The 17544-nt window shown below is 43.2% G+C and overlaps 1 protein-coding gene across 2 annotated transcripts in view; it reads left to right on the top strand.

Moving 5' to 3' along the window:
* The window catches only part of rptor (regulatory associated protein of MTOR, complex 1), a 256743-nt gene that overhangs the window by 113717 nt on the left and 125482 nt on the right, over positions 1–17544 (top strand). For both annotated transcript variants that reach the window (XM_084044061.1, XM_084044060.1), the window contains exon 7: positions 4549–4724. In XM_084044061.1, the coding sequence (XP_083900187.1) occupies positions 4549–4724 (176 nt within the window). The remainder of the gene's footprint in view (positions 1–4548; positions 4725–17544) is intronic.

The raw sequence follows: 17544 nt of genomic DNA, 5'->3' as shown, positions 1-17544 counted from the left end.
TTCTGGCAGCCAATGTGTTAACAATGAGGAAATAATGTGAGTTCATGAACATTATAAAATGGTCCATCATTAACCATCCAATCCAATCTAACTATATAAATGGCGACCGACTTCCGCACCCTCGGTGGCGACACCCCACAGCTCTGTTATCGAATAAACAACGCACCGCCAGACCACATGTCGCCAACTGACTCGCCACGGCGGCCGCGCTGAATTTACGCCTCGCGTAGGGGACATCTCACTGCTCACTCCACCTTTTCCACCGCGCAACATAATTAATTCTACTCACCAAATGTCGGACAAAACGGAAGGGGAGGCAGCTTCGTACCGTTTACCGTGCGCACGACCTCATCACCACAACAGCAGGCAGCCGCTGCGGGTTTTTTTTCCTTTTTTTCCAAACTTTTTTTTTGGTCACCATTTTCTCCAGGCACCATTTCTGGTGTAACGTGCGCTGGGTTGCCAGGTTTGCACAGCCAGCGCCAGAAAGAAGCAACCACCTACATCAAACAAACAACACCCATCCCAAGGGCCCCGCCCTCTTCTACGGGGGTCCCAGTGTTGTGTTCTACTTACTTTTTGAAGGTATACTATGATTATTCCCTGCCTCCCACAAAATGTACAAAAATTGCGTTCGCGTGGGGACCCCCGGGGTCCCCACGCGCCCCTGCCGTGGTCTATGGAAACGAGCCCGAAAGTCCACCCAAATCAGCCCTAAATCGCTTATACAAATAGTCAGACCTGGCAACGCAGCCTACGCCAATCATGCGTGAGAGATCTACAAGCTATGGGGCAGAGACGCCACCGTATCTTAGCAACAACTACAGCGCTCACTCTCATTGGTCGTCTCACGCTAACAGCAGTCTCCAGACAATGGCATCGCAGACAGCTTGCTGTTACTGCTGTAGCCATCACACTCCCTCGACGGACAGGGCGCTGTGACAGCTGCCATGTCGCTAACGCTAACGTGGTTGTCATGCCTGCAGCGGCTGTGCAATCACTTTCACAACAATGCACGTTCGTGTGGTGAATGTCAATATTGCTGCTCAGTTACTCCATTGTAGATGGTGTATGTTTGTGTGTGTCTTCTGGAGAACTATGTAGCTCCACAGTAACTACAGTAACTAACGTAATGGCAGGACCGCCCCGTGCAACGCATGTTAGACTGCATTATGGTCATGTAGTAATTTCAGATAATTTCGCTCCGACTACAGCAGTGCTTATCAACCCTTTCAGGCCGCCCCCCCCAAATAAACGTACTTGATCTGGGGACCCCCCCATTCTGTTTGACTCCGTTCCACAAGTACATATTGTGAACATAGCCCATCTACAAGCTCGAAACGCCTCACGTTCAGAGGCTTTGTAAGCTTGCAGATCGGCTATTTTCTACATGCTTGCCTCTTTCTTAGATTCTTACACAATGTGGCCCATGTTTTCATAGTATAGTTTGTTGACTACTTCTGTTGCAGAAATGGTCATTTCATTTACTTTCCTTTTATTATTGTCTCCGCCAGGCCGAAAGGCATGGCGCAAGACTATGTTTCACCCCCTGTCCGTCCGTCTGTGATAGCTAATCTCTCACATCGTTGCCTTCATCGCAGCAAAATAACAGCCCCATGTGGAGAGTCAGTGAGAGCTGGATAAACGCGGTAAAATGTGTCAAAAGGAGTCTGTACGGCTGTCGATACATGAACACATGACGTCGGTGGGACAGCAGATATTGTGTCTTTTGGACTCACAGCAGCGTGGTGCTGATGTTTGTTGTGTGAAGCAGCTTAATGTCGGAGTGTTTGTGTTGGAGCGCCTCAGTGCGGCTGCAGAGTTCATGTGCAACCTCTTCCAGAGAGACACAGAGACACTAGAAACTCTGCTGGGGAAAAAAAACACTGCTGAGCATTGACTTTCATATGGACATTGATCTACACACTGCAGGTATATCTGCTACACACACAACAGCAAACTACACACTGCAGGTATGATGCAGCGTTTGCATTACAGCCAGCATGCCAGCGTACTTCCCATATGGTTTCAAGGTGGGCTAAACTATATGGACCCCATGTCAGCAATGTCAGCGCAGCGGCATCCACTTCAGTCCCAACTGCCATGCCCATGCAGGCTATAAGTAGCTTCTACCTGGCCCTTAGGTGGGCCCCAACTAGCCATGTTTATGTGCGACCAAGGCGGGTTCTAACTGGGTTTGCCCATGCAGGCTTTAACTGGGTTCTACCTGGGCCCTAGGTGTACCCTAACCAACCACAGTGCACTGCCCATCCCTCCAATTGTTGTGACGTCAGGGCTCTCAATACTGCACATTGCTGGAGTAGGAGGGGCCGCAGGGCGACCGCACACATCGCTGAACCAATGGTAGCCCACGGATGTTTCCTCTGGGGATTTACAATCTGCCCCTCTATGCCACATATCATCCGCACTACAGGGTCTTCACTGACCAAGCCACGGCCCCACTAACCCTCATGACGCTACGCCACTTATATGAGCTGCCAAGTGGCCGCGGGCGCTACGTGGGCGTGGCCGCGGGCTAGACGCGAGCCCCCGCGTAGCGGGGGCGAGCTTGACGTAGCCTGCAGCAAGCACACAGCCCCGCGCAGCGGCTGGGGTCGAGGGGGGCGAAGCCCCCCGAGACTCTAGTATTTTATATACAGCACATTTGGCAAGAGCCTTTTCACAAAATGTGCTCTTTGAGTTTTCTACTCGGTCTGTTGCCCCAGGGCAGCATGAAATATGGTCCTGCCTCTGACCAAAGGCCATGGGATGATGCCAAGTCACTGAATCTACAACTCAACACACACACACACACACACACACACACACACACACACACACACACACACACACACACACACACAAAGGAGTCAGTTACAGCTGTATGTTGAGAAACTGTACTGCATGGTGTATGTTTGAATATAGTACAGTATTTATTCAGACCAATATTGTGATTGCAAATCTCTTTATTTTTTTCAATTCTGTTGTTCTGCTGTATACAGTGTAACTACCGCATCATTACATACTGTCAATATCAATTGATATTTAAAGGACCATACTGGTTTTAGTCCCTCCACGTGCCAGAGCCTCCCCGAGTCCCGGCAGAGTACTTCCGGAGAAGCGGACTGCCCTGTCTTTCCCTATAGGACTGACCGTGGGTGCTACTGGGACGTAAGTCGGGGCTTGATCAACCCTGGCTGGGTCACCTGGGCGAGAGTGTATGTTGTATGTTGCTACACCCGAAACACCCTATGACCCCAGGCTACAACACTGATGATACGTCCCAGCTGCATCCATGTGATGTATCTCTTTATTATATTACTGCATGTTTAGCCCATCATGAATATGTCATATTACTACCGACAATTTTCCAACACATAGTTTTTATTTCATTTTTGAATATTACCAGATTTCCCCAATATTGTCGCTCAAACACCTAGCTTAGCTCACAGTGAGCTAAACATGCAAAAACGTGGCGTCCTTGTAGTATACATTTATAGGTGAAATTAATATTGTACTTGAATCATGGACCAAATATGATCAAAAAGACTAGAGTACCTTTTTTAGAAGTCAATTTCAGTGGGTCATATATATAGATTTTGATATGTTCAGCTCCAAAAAAGCAGGTGGTCCCTGGCCATGCATTAAAAAATAAATAATAATAATAATAACGTACAGGAGTTCTTACTGTATGGTGTGTGTGTGTGTGTAATATGAAATGTGAGCTTATACCATAATCACAGTAATCCTTAATCATATTCCATCATATTCAAACAAAATCACTGTATTTTATTAGATACTATATTGATATTATATATTATATTTTATTTTCTCCAGCTCCCTGTGGTGCATGAACCCCCCATCACTATTGTATGGGGTGGGTCTATGATGGACCCGCCACACACAATAGTGGTGGTCCCCAGGTTGCTCTTAGTCAGGATGGTGGTCCCTGGGTCAAAATCAGTTGAAAACCCCTGCTCTACAGTGTACTGTATATATGGCTGATGTCGCCGACCCCTGAACTCATATCCATCTAATAAAAGGAAGTCGTATCTGATGTACAGCAAACATCCAGCTTAGTTTTTTTCTTCTAACCCTGTTATTAACTCCATTCCTTCCAAGTCATCATTTTACCGGACTTCCAGACTCTATTCCCCGGCTGTATGTCAACCTTTGGTCAGATGTCCATGTGCTCATTAGTTGATGTCAAAGATCCTCCATTTATGACTTTGCTCGATTACACACATTTATTTACTTATTTACACATATTTACTGGCCTTTCTCTGGCTTACTGTGTCTTAATTCATCCAATTCGGGAAGACAATTTATATGGAAATTAAACCAGTGAATGTTCTTGAAAGTTTAATGCCAGTTGTGTGGATACAATGTGGCAGCCGAGCGACTCCAATCACTGACTCAGTGTTAATGTCTTGGAAGTCAGCGTTTTGCTTTGCTCCGAGGCCCTCCTCACACACACACACTTTGTGGCCATAAAGTTAATCGGATGCTTTAAATGTGATGTCTGTCTGCTCTGTGTCCGTTTTTTAGGTGGCGGCCATCAACCCCAGCCACCCGCTTGCCCAGATGCCCCTGCCCCCCTCCATGAAGAACTGTATCCAGCTGGCCGCCTGCGAAGCCAGCGAGCTGCTGCCCATGAACCCGGACCTCCCGGCTGACCTCTTCACCTCCTGTCTCACGACGCCCATCAAAATCGCCCTGCGGTGGTAAAGCTCTCCTCCTTTTTTTCCTCTCTTTCACTTTTAAAAAGCCTGCTTTATGACGGCTAGAGAGATATAGAACCAAGGACACATGCTGAACGGGGGAAAAATAGTGTTTTGATATGTGTGGGTGATTTCATACAGCGTTATAGCACTGTTTTTGGAATGCTCAGTAATAATGCATTCCACGCGTGGAAAGTCCTTGACATTCGGTTCAGCTCGTAACGAGCTCTCTCGATCAAGCAAACCGAAACAGATTTTATTTATGTCCTTTAACCAAGGACAGGTTATTTACTCTATTCACAACTAACTACACAAAAGGGACTATTCATCCCTTTTGAATTTTCTTCATTCCAAAAATATTACACAAATTGCATAACGGGACTAAAGCTCCTTACACACCGGGGGCGTTTTTTTCATGCGAATAATACGTTTTTTTAAAAAACCTTATAAAGTCAATGCAAGCTTCCATGGAGCGAAAAAGCGAAGCTGCGTCTTTTAATTATTCGGAACGAGTCCGAATTTTGCGTATATTCGCATAATCGCCGGTGTGTAACCACCTTTAGACTACAGGACTAGAAATGTTCTAATCACATAAAGGCAAATACATCACTGTAAGTAAGTGTATTATGTTCTTTAACCAAGGACAGGTTATTATGTTGGGAACTCTATTCACAACTAACTACACAAAAGGGACTATTCATCCCTTTAGAATTTTCTTGATTCTAAAAATATTACACAAATTGCATAACAGGACTTAGACTACAGGACTAGAAATGTTCTAATCACATAAAGGCAAATAAATCACTGCATTTTTAGCCCTTTAGCAGAAGCATATGTAAAAAAAAAATGTAATTCAAAATTGTTATCCCACGATTTTGTAACCCCTATTTTTCACCCAGTGCCAATGCCTAAGCATGTAGTCCTGGGCACTACTCTCCCTCTGCCAGCCTGGGGAGAGCCCCGAATTCAGCTCATGCTTCCTTCAACGCATGAGGAGTTCTTTTTTTTTTTTTTTAAGATATTTTTTGGGGCTTTTATGCCTTTATTTAGACAGGACAGTAGGCTGACAGGAAATGGAGAGAGAGATGGGGGGGAGACATACAGCAAAGGTCGTCGGGATCGGGAGTCGAACCCGCGACACGCCGTCAAGCTGGATTACCAGCGTATGTGGTATGCGCCTGGACCGCTAGGCCAGCGGACGCCCAGCAGACCGCTTCTTATCACCTGACGGGGGGGAGTTTCCCCGGTTGGACGTACAGTAGCACGTTGAAGGAGCGCGTTATTCCAACCAGTTCCTTTCCCCTCGCGGAAGCATAATTACTGTATATATTTGTCTCACCATTTCAGCCCAGGTTATATAGTTCTGCCTAGGCTCTCGGTAAACATAATAAATGTACAGCATCACTTGTAGAGAGAGAAAGTATATATACTCTCTTCAGATCCAAGGGAAAAAACATCCACACCTCTGATACAGTAATGTTATGTAAAGATATGCAGGCGGAACGAGTGCATTTGGGAAACATCGTGGGCTTGTGTACCGTAGTCGGTTGTCTTAACCCATTGAGACCTGAAGCCGATTCTACATGTCTCCTAAATCTCAACAGTTTTCTGAAAAACATATGTTTCTATATCAGTGGTGCTCAACCTTTTTCATGTCAAGGACCCCCAAAATGATATGTATTTTGCCGCGGACCCCCATCAAAATATTTTGTTCCACGGACCCCCAGAGGCAAAGATTTGAGTTAAAAATGTTTGCTTTAAAAGAAATGTTCGCTTTTAAGATTTGCACACATTTTCACAAATTTTCAAAAATATCAGATATACAAGCTCATAGCGCGGCACTCGGTGCCGCGCTACGAGCTTGTATATCTGCTATTTTTGAATAGCCCAAAGTGTAAAATAACGCTTTTTAGCTCAAATCTAAAAATGGGACAGTTCCAGGTCTTAATGGGTTAACGTATGCACGGCAATGCATCATCGAGAACTAATGATGTAGCTGATGCTATACGGAGGAGAGAAGAGTTGTGTTTTTTTGCGTCAGCCAATCCGCTGTGCAGTGCACACTGAGCAGCGAGGGCTTGCGCGCCGTGCAAGGTGATTGCATCACCTCTGTTCTTCCGTTGGTTAACAATAACACACACACACACACACACGCGCGCGCGGTCAGTCTTTTTGTATATGGATGTGAATTGAGAATTGATGTATGTAAGAAAGATCTAATCATGTGGATCTCGGTATCCACATGGGAGAATGGCATGGCTCCAATTTGGGTCTTGGACTTAATTTGGCCAGCCTTTGACTTCAAGTCGTCGTCATTCATGACGTATCTTTGACATACAGTATGACTCAGCCCGATCAGGGCCCCTTTGACGTACAATATAAAATCACACCCAGTGTGAAGTGGGCGGTGTGTGGTCATCACAACATGACTCACTTAAAAAAAACATATGTGTTTTTTTAAGTCCATACTGCTATTCATAGGGCTGCACATGTGTCATGTGTTTCGCTAGCCAATCACAGTCCTGAATTTGCAAAGTCAGCCAATCACATTACAGCTAGTGGTGATGACACTAGCTGTAATGTCATTGGCTGACTTTTGTAGACTATTGGCCAATCACGGTGCAGGATTGGTCAGTGTCCAAACCTCACTTATAGGGGGCGGTTACACCGCCCCAAAAATTAAAGTTAAATATTTAAAATACTATAAAACATATGCAAACAAATTCGTGGAAGTACTTCTGTGGCCTACTGGCCGTGTTGAACAAGAGATTTTGTTCACCACCACCAAATGTACAGAGCTGAAGTTTTTAACCCATTAAGACCGGGAACGCATCTGTGTGTCATTTTTAGATGTCTTTGGCTATTCAAAAATAGCAGATATACAAGATCATAGCTATGAGCGAGGGATAATGTATGGGGAGGTAGTCATTATTGAAATTTAAAGCCCGACAGGGTGATAATGCACCGAGCCTCGTGCATTATCACGGTATTAAGTAGCTATTACACGGCTACTTAATACATAAAAAAATAAATTGACTCAAAAGTAACAACAAAACGAAGTATTTCCTTGCTTACGGCAATGAAAGTATTCCATAAGTATTGGGCTGGGCGGACAAGTTCGCCTCGGAAAACAAATGACAGTATTCCGTAAGGTAACGGGAAGACTCGCCCCAAAACACAGTCGCCCCGCAAATCCAGCGGTATATAGAATGGGGGTGAGTGTTTTGGTATTCCCCCGTTGTTGCGCCACGATAAACAAGGAAGTGTAGAGTATCAAATAGAATGACTTTTCGGTCATTGCATCGTCTATTTCTCACTTCAAATGTTTTCAAAAACATTCTTGAGAGCAACGTTTAGTTGTAAATTACATTGTTTGTTTGTTTACATGGCTGTCATGTTGGATAAAGCATAAAACCAAGCAGCGCAGGTTGATATGAGCAGGTGTTCTGAGTCTCTGATTACACAGCGGTCCGTTATTGAGCTCATCGGTCATTATCCAGAAATAATGGCCGATGATTGACCAATCAGAATCGAGCACACATTCGTGGCAAAATCTTGGATTATATATATTTTTAAAGTGAACATTTGTAAAATATTTACTTCCAGGAACCCCCAGAAGCAAAGATTTGAGTTACAAATGTCTGCCCAAAAAAAATAAGAAAAAAATCCAATATTTGCACAACTTTTCATGATTTTTCAAAGATAGCAGATCTACAGTACAAGCTCATAGCGTGGTGAGCTTGTAGATTTGCTATTTTTGAATAGCCCAACGAAATCTAAAAATGACACACAGGTGCGTTCCCGGTCTAAAAGAGTTAAAAGAGTGAGCCGAGAACATTTTCAAAGGTGACGATTGACGATTCCCAGCCAGATAGTTGACAACAGTCTCATGTTTCCACTGTCACCGCTGTCTGCTTTTCCTTCATCTTTTTTCCCCTCCTTGAAGAAAAGGAGCATGTCGGCAAGAGAGGAAAACCCTTGTTTGGTTGATATGCACGTGTCTGCCAGTGACTGCCTCATCATACATGCACACCGCACAACTCGCTCACAATGCATCAGCATTTTCTAAACTCTACATGGCACCCTGGCCTCTCATTACCTTGCCGTCACTTTCTTTTGCGTTCTAATACTTTGTGAATTCCTGGTTCATGGCCAGAACAATGTTCTAACCAAGTCTTCAGCTCAACTTCAATCACGTTCATGCTCGCAGACCGGCGATCTTTTCAATCTGTGAGAGTGAAGGACATTATGCCTCCAGGCCATATACCTTAAAGCCAGTAGGAAATGTCAGCCCTGCCTTAAACGATTTCCATTTTTGTTCCTCATCTCAAAAAATCCAGACCTGTTATGACCTTCACTTTAATGAGGCTGTTGTATTACGCTTATTAATATTGGATGTGGATATGAGTATGGATAGGAGACCTGTCATCGTTGCAGCAATCACAAACGTACTGCTAAAATCCAGTGGAATGCTAGCTCTAGCTCTCATGCATTTGAAGGAGGCATGAGCTCGGCTCTAGGCTCTCCCTAGCCTGGCAGAGGGAGTGTAGCGCCCAGGATTACTTAGTTAATTGGCACTGGGTGAAAAAAAATGGGTTACAAAAATCGTGGGATAAAAAAAATAAAATCCAGTGGAATAATAGTGATTACATTTTCCAGGATCCACTAAGTTGAATATAGAGTATATACTGTGTCGATGGACACAGGCCACCTGGGTGTGATGCTACGGTTGTTACTTTTTACTTATTGGCAACAACAAAAAAAAAACTTTTGGAGAGCTGTGTCATTTTAACAATCACACATTTACTGCTAAATACCTGGATTGTTGCAAGCTAACAACCCGTAGCATCAAGCTATTTAAAAGCAGATATACAAGCAGATATACAAGCTCATAGCGCGGCACCGAGTGCCGCGCTATGAGCTTGTAGATCTGCTATTTTTCAAAATCTTTGAATATACATGTATATTGTTTTAAAGCAAACATTTTTAACTCAAATCTTTGCTTCTGGGGGGTCCCTGGAACAAAATATTTTGAGATGGGGGTCCGCGGTCAAATACATATCATTTTGAGGGTCCTTGACATGAAAAAGTTTGAGAACCACTGATATAGAAACACATCGTTTTTTCAGAATACTGTTGGGATTTAGAAGACATTTGTAGAATCGGCTTCAGGTCTTAACTCATTCACTGCCACTGACGTAATTAACGTAATTAACCAATACTGCCACTGACGTAAAAAAACGTAATTCTTTTTTCTCCCAAATTTGACCCAAAGACCAAGGAGATATGATTTTTCGAAGATCTAGACTCCCATCCACTTCCTTGTTAACTTAAAACTTAAAAAGTCTGTATCTCGGCTCCTGCGTATTTTTTTTTTTTCAATGAAAAATCTCTGGCAGTGGGCAAACGCGGAAAGCAATCATTGTGGCAGTGAATCAGTTAATGGGTTAACAACTCATTACTGGCCAAACACACTGCAGCAGACACACCTGAACACAGCAATTAAGGGACACGGAGGAAAAGAAAAGCCAACCATCGTAGTGAGTGTATCAAAAAAGAAAAGCACTCCAAAAAGAAACAAGCTTTGGGCAGGAATAAAAAGTGTGTGTGGTCTGCAGGAGATTGAAAAGCTGCTGAGCTTAGCCCTGGAGTAATGAATCCTGTGAACCACTTTACATTTAATAAGACACATACAAGTTCAAGTTGGCCCTCCCATGTTACTGTGTGTAATCTCGAGACGTGACGATAAAGTTCAAGTTGTACTCTTACTTGTCTGTGTTGCCAGCAGTATTTCAAACTTAAGTTATGGCACCGTATAATGAAGTCTTAGGCAGTACCGTATCACTTTTTGTAGCGAAATCTAAAGCCACCAGTCTGCAAGTTTCTCGTTTTAAATTTCCCTCTCAAAGAATCTCTTGTAGTGGGCTCGCCCGGTCCTGTGGGATAGAAGGAGAAAGCAGAGACACAGATAAAGGAGTTGTGTACCACTGGGGAGGGACATTAATAACACGGCGTACTGTTGTTCCAGAAAACGTACCTTACAGTATACCTGCCAAACTTTGCCTCGTGTCTAAATCAGTCCGGCTTCAAGCACCTTTGCATTCCTTCAACCTGTGATGCATCTATCTATCTATCTATCTCTCATTCTCTCCTTTCCTTCTTTTTTTCTGGTCCCGTTACTTTATGCATCTATCAATCTTTAGTACCCCCTTGTGCTAAATAAGAACTGTCTAATTGTTAACCCATTAAGACCTGGAACGCATCTGGAACTTTTTGATTTGAGCTAAAAAAAAGCATTATTTTACACTTTGGCTATTCAAAAAATAGCAGATATACAAGCTCATAGCGCGGCACCGAGTGCCGCGCTATGAGCTTGTAGATCTGCTATTTTTGAAAAAATGTGTGCAAATCTTTGAATATATATTCTTTTAAAGCGAACGTTTTTAACTCAAATCTTTGCGTCTGGGGGGTCCCTGGAACAAAATATTTTGAGATGGGGGTCCGCGGTCAAATACATATCGCTTTGAGGGGTCCTTGACATGAAAACGTTTGAGAACCACTGACATAGAAACATACGTTTTTCAGAATACTGTTGGGATTTAGAAGACATTTGTAGAATCGGCTTCAGGTCTTAAATGGGTTAATTTACATGCAGCCCCAAAAGTTGGATATGCAGAGAAAACCAGGGCATGGTCAGGGAGTGGTTTCTGACATGTGATGGCTTTCCCCTGGCCTTGAAACCTTTAAATGAAATCCAATGAGGGAGGGGGGCGCTTTGGTTTACATAAGGGAGGGAGGGGGGGGGGCAGGGTAAAGAGATAGTGACAGGCAAGAGAAGGTGCATGCCTCCTGCATGGCATGCCTTCTGTGGTTCAGCCGAGCAGAAAATCATTACTGATGGAGCACCCGCTTCAGGGGCTTTCCCCAACGCGCTGCTAGAGCAGGGGATGCTCAGGGGTGGGTGTGGAGATGGAGGCAAGTGGAGGAGATATGGGGAAGGTAGAGAGTGATAGAGAGAGGGGGGGAGAGAGAGAGAGTAATGAAAGAGAGAGAGGGAGAAAGATGAAGGATAAAGAAATAAAAGCCCAGAATGCTTATTAGATTGCTAAAGAGCCAAACATGAAGAATGGAATAATGGAGGAGGAGAACATATCAGGAACATTAGTGGAGAATTGTCAGGGGCGTCACGGCCATTCACTGTGCGTACGACGCGACACCCTCACTCTCACAGATCCGTGATTTCATACCCCCCACTTTATGAAAAAATAAAAAAATGTATATTGAAACAAACTAACAAAATCCGCCCAAAAAACGCAACATTTTGAAAATGCAGAATTTGTTTACATTTGACAGTTACAAATGTTTTTCACGTTTTTTCAAAAATAGCAGATCTACAAGCTCATTGCGCGGCACTCGGTGCCGCGCAATGAGCTTGTAGATCTGCTATTTTTGAATAGCCAAAGTGTAAAGTAAGGGGTATAGTCCACCGAAAGTCCATCCCCCCCACCTTCTGAGAGCCTGTGACGTCCCTGAGAATTGTACATCTACCACCTCCTCTATTTCCTTTGGAACTGGGCAGACAGCTGTGTCTTGATGATGCAGGGCTGAAGACTTTGGCAAGTGGTCGCTTCTGTCACTCACAGTATTGAACCGCTGCTGTCGGCTCTTCCAATGCCAATCCCGCCGTTTAGGTACTACTCTATATTATGGACAGTATGTGACAGACATTACAGTATCTTCATGCCATTGACTCTTTCATCGCAAACTCCTGCATGTGTGCATGTGCGTATAGATGAGGACATTTGTTTTCATCTGTATTGTTTGTTCTGTACTGTATACTGTATGTGTGCACATTCCTCTTTCTTGCCATTTTAATTGCCCATTTTAACTGTTAGGTTGCTCATAACCTCAAGTAGCCTCTTGCAAAATGTAATACTGTACTTTCTAAATCATACAGTTTGTACGGTACAGATACATTCATAATGATCAAGTATCCGTGAGAGCCCACACATAATAAAATCATATTATCCTTTTAGTCTTTTGTGTCCCTGCATACGCGCGCACACACACACACACACACACACACACACACACACACACACACACACACACACACACACACACACACACACACACACACACACTGTCGCCTCATTAAATTGAAGAACAAGCGCAGCTCATCCTCTTCCCTCACGTCTCGTACCTGTATTTGGTTAACCCATTGAGACCTGAAGCCGATTCTACATGTCTCCTAAATCCCAACAGTTTTGTGAAAAACGTATGTTTCTATATCAGTGGTGCTCAATCTTTTTCATGTCAAGGACCCCCAAAATGATATGTATTTGGCCACAGACCCCATCAAAATATTTTGTTCCAGGGACCCCCAGAAGCTAAGATTTGAGTTAAAAATGATCGCTTTAAAAATATATAAATTCAAAGATTTGCACACATTTTCACGAATTTTCAAAAATAGCAGATCTACAAGCTCGTAGCGCGGCACTCGGTGCCGCGCTATGAGCTTGTATATCTGCTATTTTTCAATAGCCCAAAGTGTAAAATAATGCTTTTTAGCTCTAATCTAAAAGTGACACAGTTCCAGGTCTTAATGGGTTAAAATAAGAGAATCAACACATTGTTCTCTCGCTCCAGAGAGTCTGCTTAATGAATGAAATGCAAATGAGGAGTGGAAATCCTGCCACACACACAGTACCTGTCGTCTCCCTTCTCCTCCGTGATGTGGGGTTGAACTACAGGGGGGGGGGGGGGTATTACGCAACACACTGCTCCCACGTTAGACCACTCTTTAGTGTCTAGAGATAAGGATTAGGTAAGGTAGAAAGGAAGGGGTTTATCTCAGGATACTTTTGTCGAATAGTTGAATTGCGCTCCTAAGAGCCGCAGGTTAAGGATAATACAGGGTTTCCATTGAAGGTGACTCTTCTTAAAGTAGAACATCTCTCGGTTTAATAGTTCATGTGTTATTCTTATTTTCTTCAGCTTTATGATTTTTCATCAGTGCCCTTATTTTGCCTTAGCCTGGTAAACCCTCCCTCCGGAAATCTCATTTCCATTTGATTTCAGGAAGGAGTCTGGCCTGAAGGCTTGTCTGGGCGTTTCTAGCCCGTTCACCAAATGGACGAGCCTATCAGCGTCGTCGCGAGTTCGAGTGAGCCCGAATGGGACCGAGTGCAGCCGACAAAAATGGAACGATCCGCCATTGTTTTCTGTAGGCAGTTACACTTTTTACTTTCGGTTTTAAAACGCTCTCAAACTTCTTTTTTGAGGCACGGAATTTACTTTTAAGATATCGTTTGGATAGAATTTAGTTGTTTAACTTCATGTATGTGGTCAATTAATCATGACAGAGCCTATTTAAAAATACAAACTTTGGGCATGGCTGTCTCAAAAGTCCCGTTGCGTCACATTAGTCTGGAGGTGGTAAAAATGAACTGCTGATTGGCTGAAGGGGAACAACGATCATTGGCTGATGGGGTTGTCAGTCAACGGTATTACTCCCGCCCAACTCCAGCCCACAGCCAATATTGCAGAATGGGCGATCATGCCAGACTCACTCCTGAAATCAAATGGAAATGAGATTTCCGGAGGGAGGGTTTACCAGGCTAATTTTGCCTTACTCGTAAAGTATGACAGTGTCTTTGGTATTTTGGAAACATTTTGGAAAATTCTCGCCTGTAATGCTCGGAATAAGGATGCCGCGTTGAAAGGGTAGTCTGTGTGTTTCACTCTCTCTCTGAGTCTTATAAATATTTAACCAATGAAAAGTACTAACAAGAGCTTGTGAGCAGTGTTGGGCAGTAACGAATTAAAAATAATATATTACTGTAATATTATTACTTTTCCCAGTAACGAGTAAAGTAAGGTATTATTCTGCCAAAACAGTAATATAATACCATATTACTCGGTCAAAAAAGGCCTCGTTACTCGTTACTGATGACGAGCGTCATTTTTTGGCTCATTCACTCATTTAATATGTAGGCTACTCTAGTCTCTCTCCGTCTCTCGTAGAGGCAAGTTGTCGCATCATGTGAAAATAGAGCAGATCTACAAGCTATCAACCTACGTCAACAGAGATGATTCTTAGCTTGCAGATTAGTTCTTTTTAACACGCAGCCAGCGCACAGTTGGAGAAGTGTTCTCCCTCGGTAAAACACCTCGTAATGAGAAGTCTCTCTCGTCTCTGTCTGTAACGTGTTGTAGCCTATCTGCAGGCTCTCCAGCCCTCCCCCTCTCCACACACGCACACACACGGTGGCCCCGTGGCGTTCATAGAGGGAGACGCACGCAAGAGGAGTACTGTAGTGCTGGTCGTCAACGTTGTAAAACATCTTGGATAGACCACTGGAATAATAACTGACTGATCATCATTCATCTCAAATATAAGTCTACTACTAACCTTTGTTGCTGTTGTCATCTCAAAATGACCAGCCAAACTAAAATCCACCATTTTAGAGAGTTGCTCCAACTTCCTTGGATTAGATTAGAGTGATCAGATGCGATGCGTTTTCAACACAAATGCGCATATTATTGCCAGTCAGCTGTGTAACACTAGCTGGTTAACGATGGCTCGTTGAGCCTGTATGCGCATTTGACCACATAGCAATCAACATCACTAATTAATGGCAGCTGTGTGTGTGTGTGTGTGTGTGTGTGTGTGTGTGTGTGTGTGTGTGTGTGTGTGGGGGTGTGTGGGTTAGGGTCCATTTGGTTCCATTTGTACACTCTCAGACCCGTTAGGGTCCATTTGTACTCTCGCAGAGTTAAATTGACATAGATTTTATAATATAAATTGCGGTCCAAGTGATAGAAATGCCATTAAATGGGGGGTCTGTAGCCCTAATGCATGTCAAACTGGGGGTCGTTGAAATTATAATGGTTGAGAATCACTGCTAGAGCCGTAAAAAATCTTCTCTTATGGGGGTCCCTGGCATATCTTTTGAAATGGGGGTCCGTGGGCTAATAAGTGTCAATTTGGGGGTCCTTGACATTAAAAAAGTTTGAGAACCACTGCTCTATATCTCCTCTCCTCTCTCCTTGCCCCCTTGCACTTTGGCTAATTAATATTGACTGGTGTAAGATATGTTGAAAAGGTTAAGAAATGTTCAAAAAGTTTACTTTATTGTTTCAGTTTTTGAGAGGCTGCAGCCAGTGTGTGCAGTTCAGATTGATGTTGTTTCTGTAAGGATAATTATTGTTCCAATTCCAAATATGGAATTTGTTGCAGCAAAATACTTAAAAAGATAAAGACTGTTGACTGTTTTCTATTGTTCCATTAAATTGGATTCCGTTCTAAAAGGCTAAAAACTACACGTATTTTCTTTTGCGAGGGGCGCGGGGAAAGTAATATAAAGTAATATGTAATATATTACTCTTGATTCCAAGTAATAAGTAATATAATATTATTACTTTTCAAAAGAGTAATAAGTAATAAGTAACATATTACTCTTCTAAGTAATATAACCCAACACTGCTTGTGAGTGACTAAATAATGTTGCAACATGTTTTGTACGTTTTTTTACATTTTTATGTATTTCTTTGCCATGGAAAATAAATGCATTTGAGGACTAAAAAGGGAGACTAAAGGAGGTGAAACTGAATGGAGTCGCGACGTTGTTTGCACACCAGTGGTAGCGTAGCCATGCCCTGGGGTCACTTACTATGTTGAGCATCCATCGTCATGATAGACATCTTTGAATGGCCAGCTTTTTTAGCCCTTTAAGACCTGGAACTGTGTCATTTTTAGATTTGAGCTAAAAAGCATTATTTTACACTTTGGCTATTCAAAAATAGCAGATATACAAGCTCGTAGCGCGGCACCGAGTACCGCGCTACGAGCTTGTAGATCTGCTATTTTTGAAAAATCGTGAAAATGTGTGCAAATCTTTGATATATATATATTTTTAAAGCGAACATTTTTAACTCAAATCTTTGTTTCTGGGGGTCCCTGTAACCAATTATTTTGATGGGGATCCGCGGTCAAATACATATAATTTTGGGGGTCCTTGACATGAAAAAGATTGAACACCACTGATATAGAAACATACGTTTTTCAGAATACTGTTGAGATTTAGGAGACATGTAGAATCGGCTTCAGGTCTCAATGGGTTAATGTCCAAGAAAATGTATTCCCTCCATTTGATAATATGAAGGTTGAGCCTATATGTAATAGTCCATTTAGAACCAAGAAGAAATTTGCCAATCATTATGCTTAGCCAGTGAGCCCCCCCCCGCTCCCCCCTCCCCCCTCCCCGAATTGAAAGTGCAACAGACAGACGGTGCTAGAGAGAGAGAACCCAACAAAGATGGGAGGAAAGCTGTTCTCCTCCCTCTGTTCACAAAATCCCCCGAGAGGTGCCTCACTCAATCTGTGGTTGGATACACTCTAAAAACGTTTAAATTCTCTCTTTTTCTCCCAGTTTCTCTCTTTGTTGTGTGAGCCATTCAGCGGTCTTCTATTCTCTGTCCAACAGTCCCTGGTGTGTCTTGCCCTTCAGTTTACTCGGCATACAATAACTTAATCCTCTTATTCTCTCTTTATTATTGCCCTTCCTCTCTGCCCTTACCTTGCCCCTTTCTTGAATCCATGTCAGAAGTTCGTACTTCTTGTGAGCTTTTAACCCATTAAGGCCTGAGGCCCATTCTACAAATGTCTTCTAAATCCCGACAGTATTCTGAAAAACGTATATTTCTGTATCAGTGGTGCTCAAACTTGTCAAATCATGTCAAGGACCCCCAAAATTATATGTATTTGACCGTGGACCCCCATCTCAAAATATTGTGTTCCAGGGACCCCCCCAGAAGCAAA

This window comes from Gymnoscopelus microlampas, assembly GCF_963454915.1.
Source record: "Gymnoscopelus microlampas genome assembly, chromosome: 2".
NCBI lineage: Eukaryota > Metazoa > Chordata > Actinopteri > Myctophiformes > Myctophidae > Gymnoscopelus > Gymnoscopelus microlampas.
Note: the sequence above shows the minus strand (reverse complement) of the source record. Positions and strands in the feature narration are given on the sequence as shown.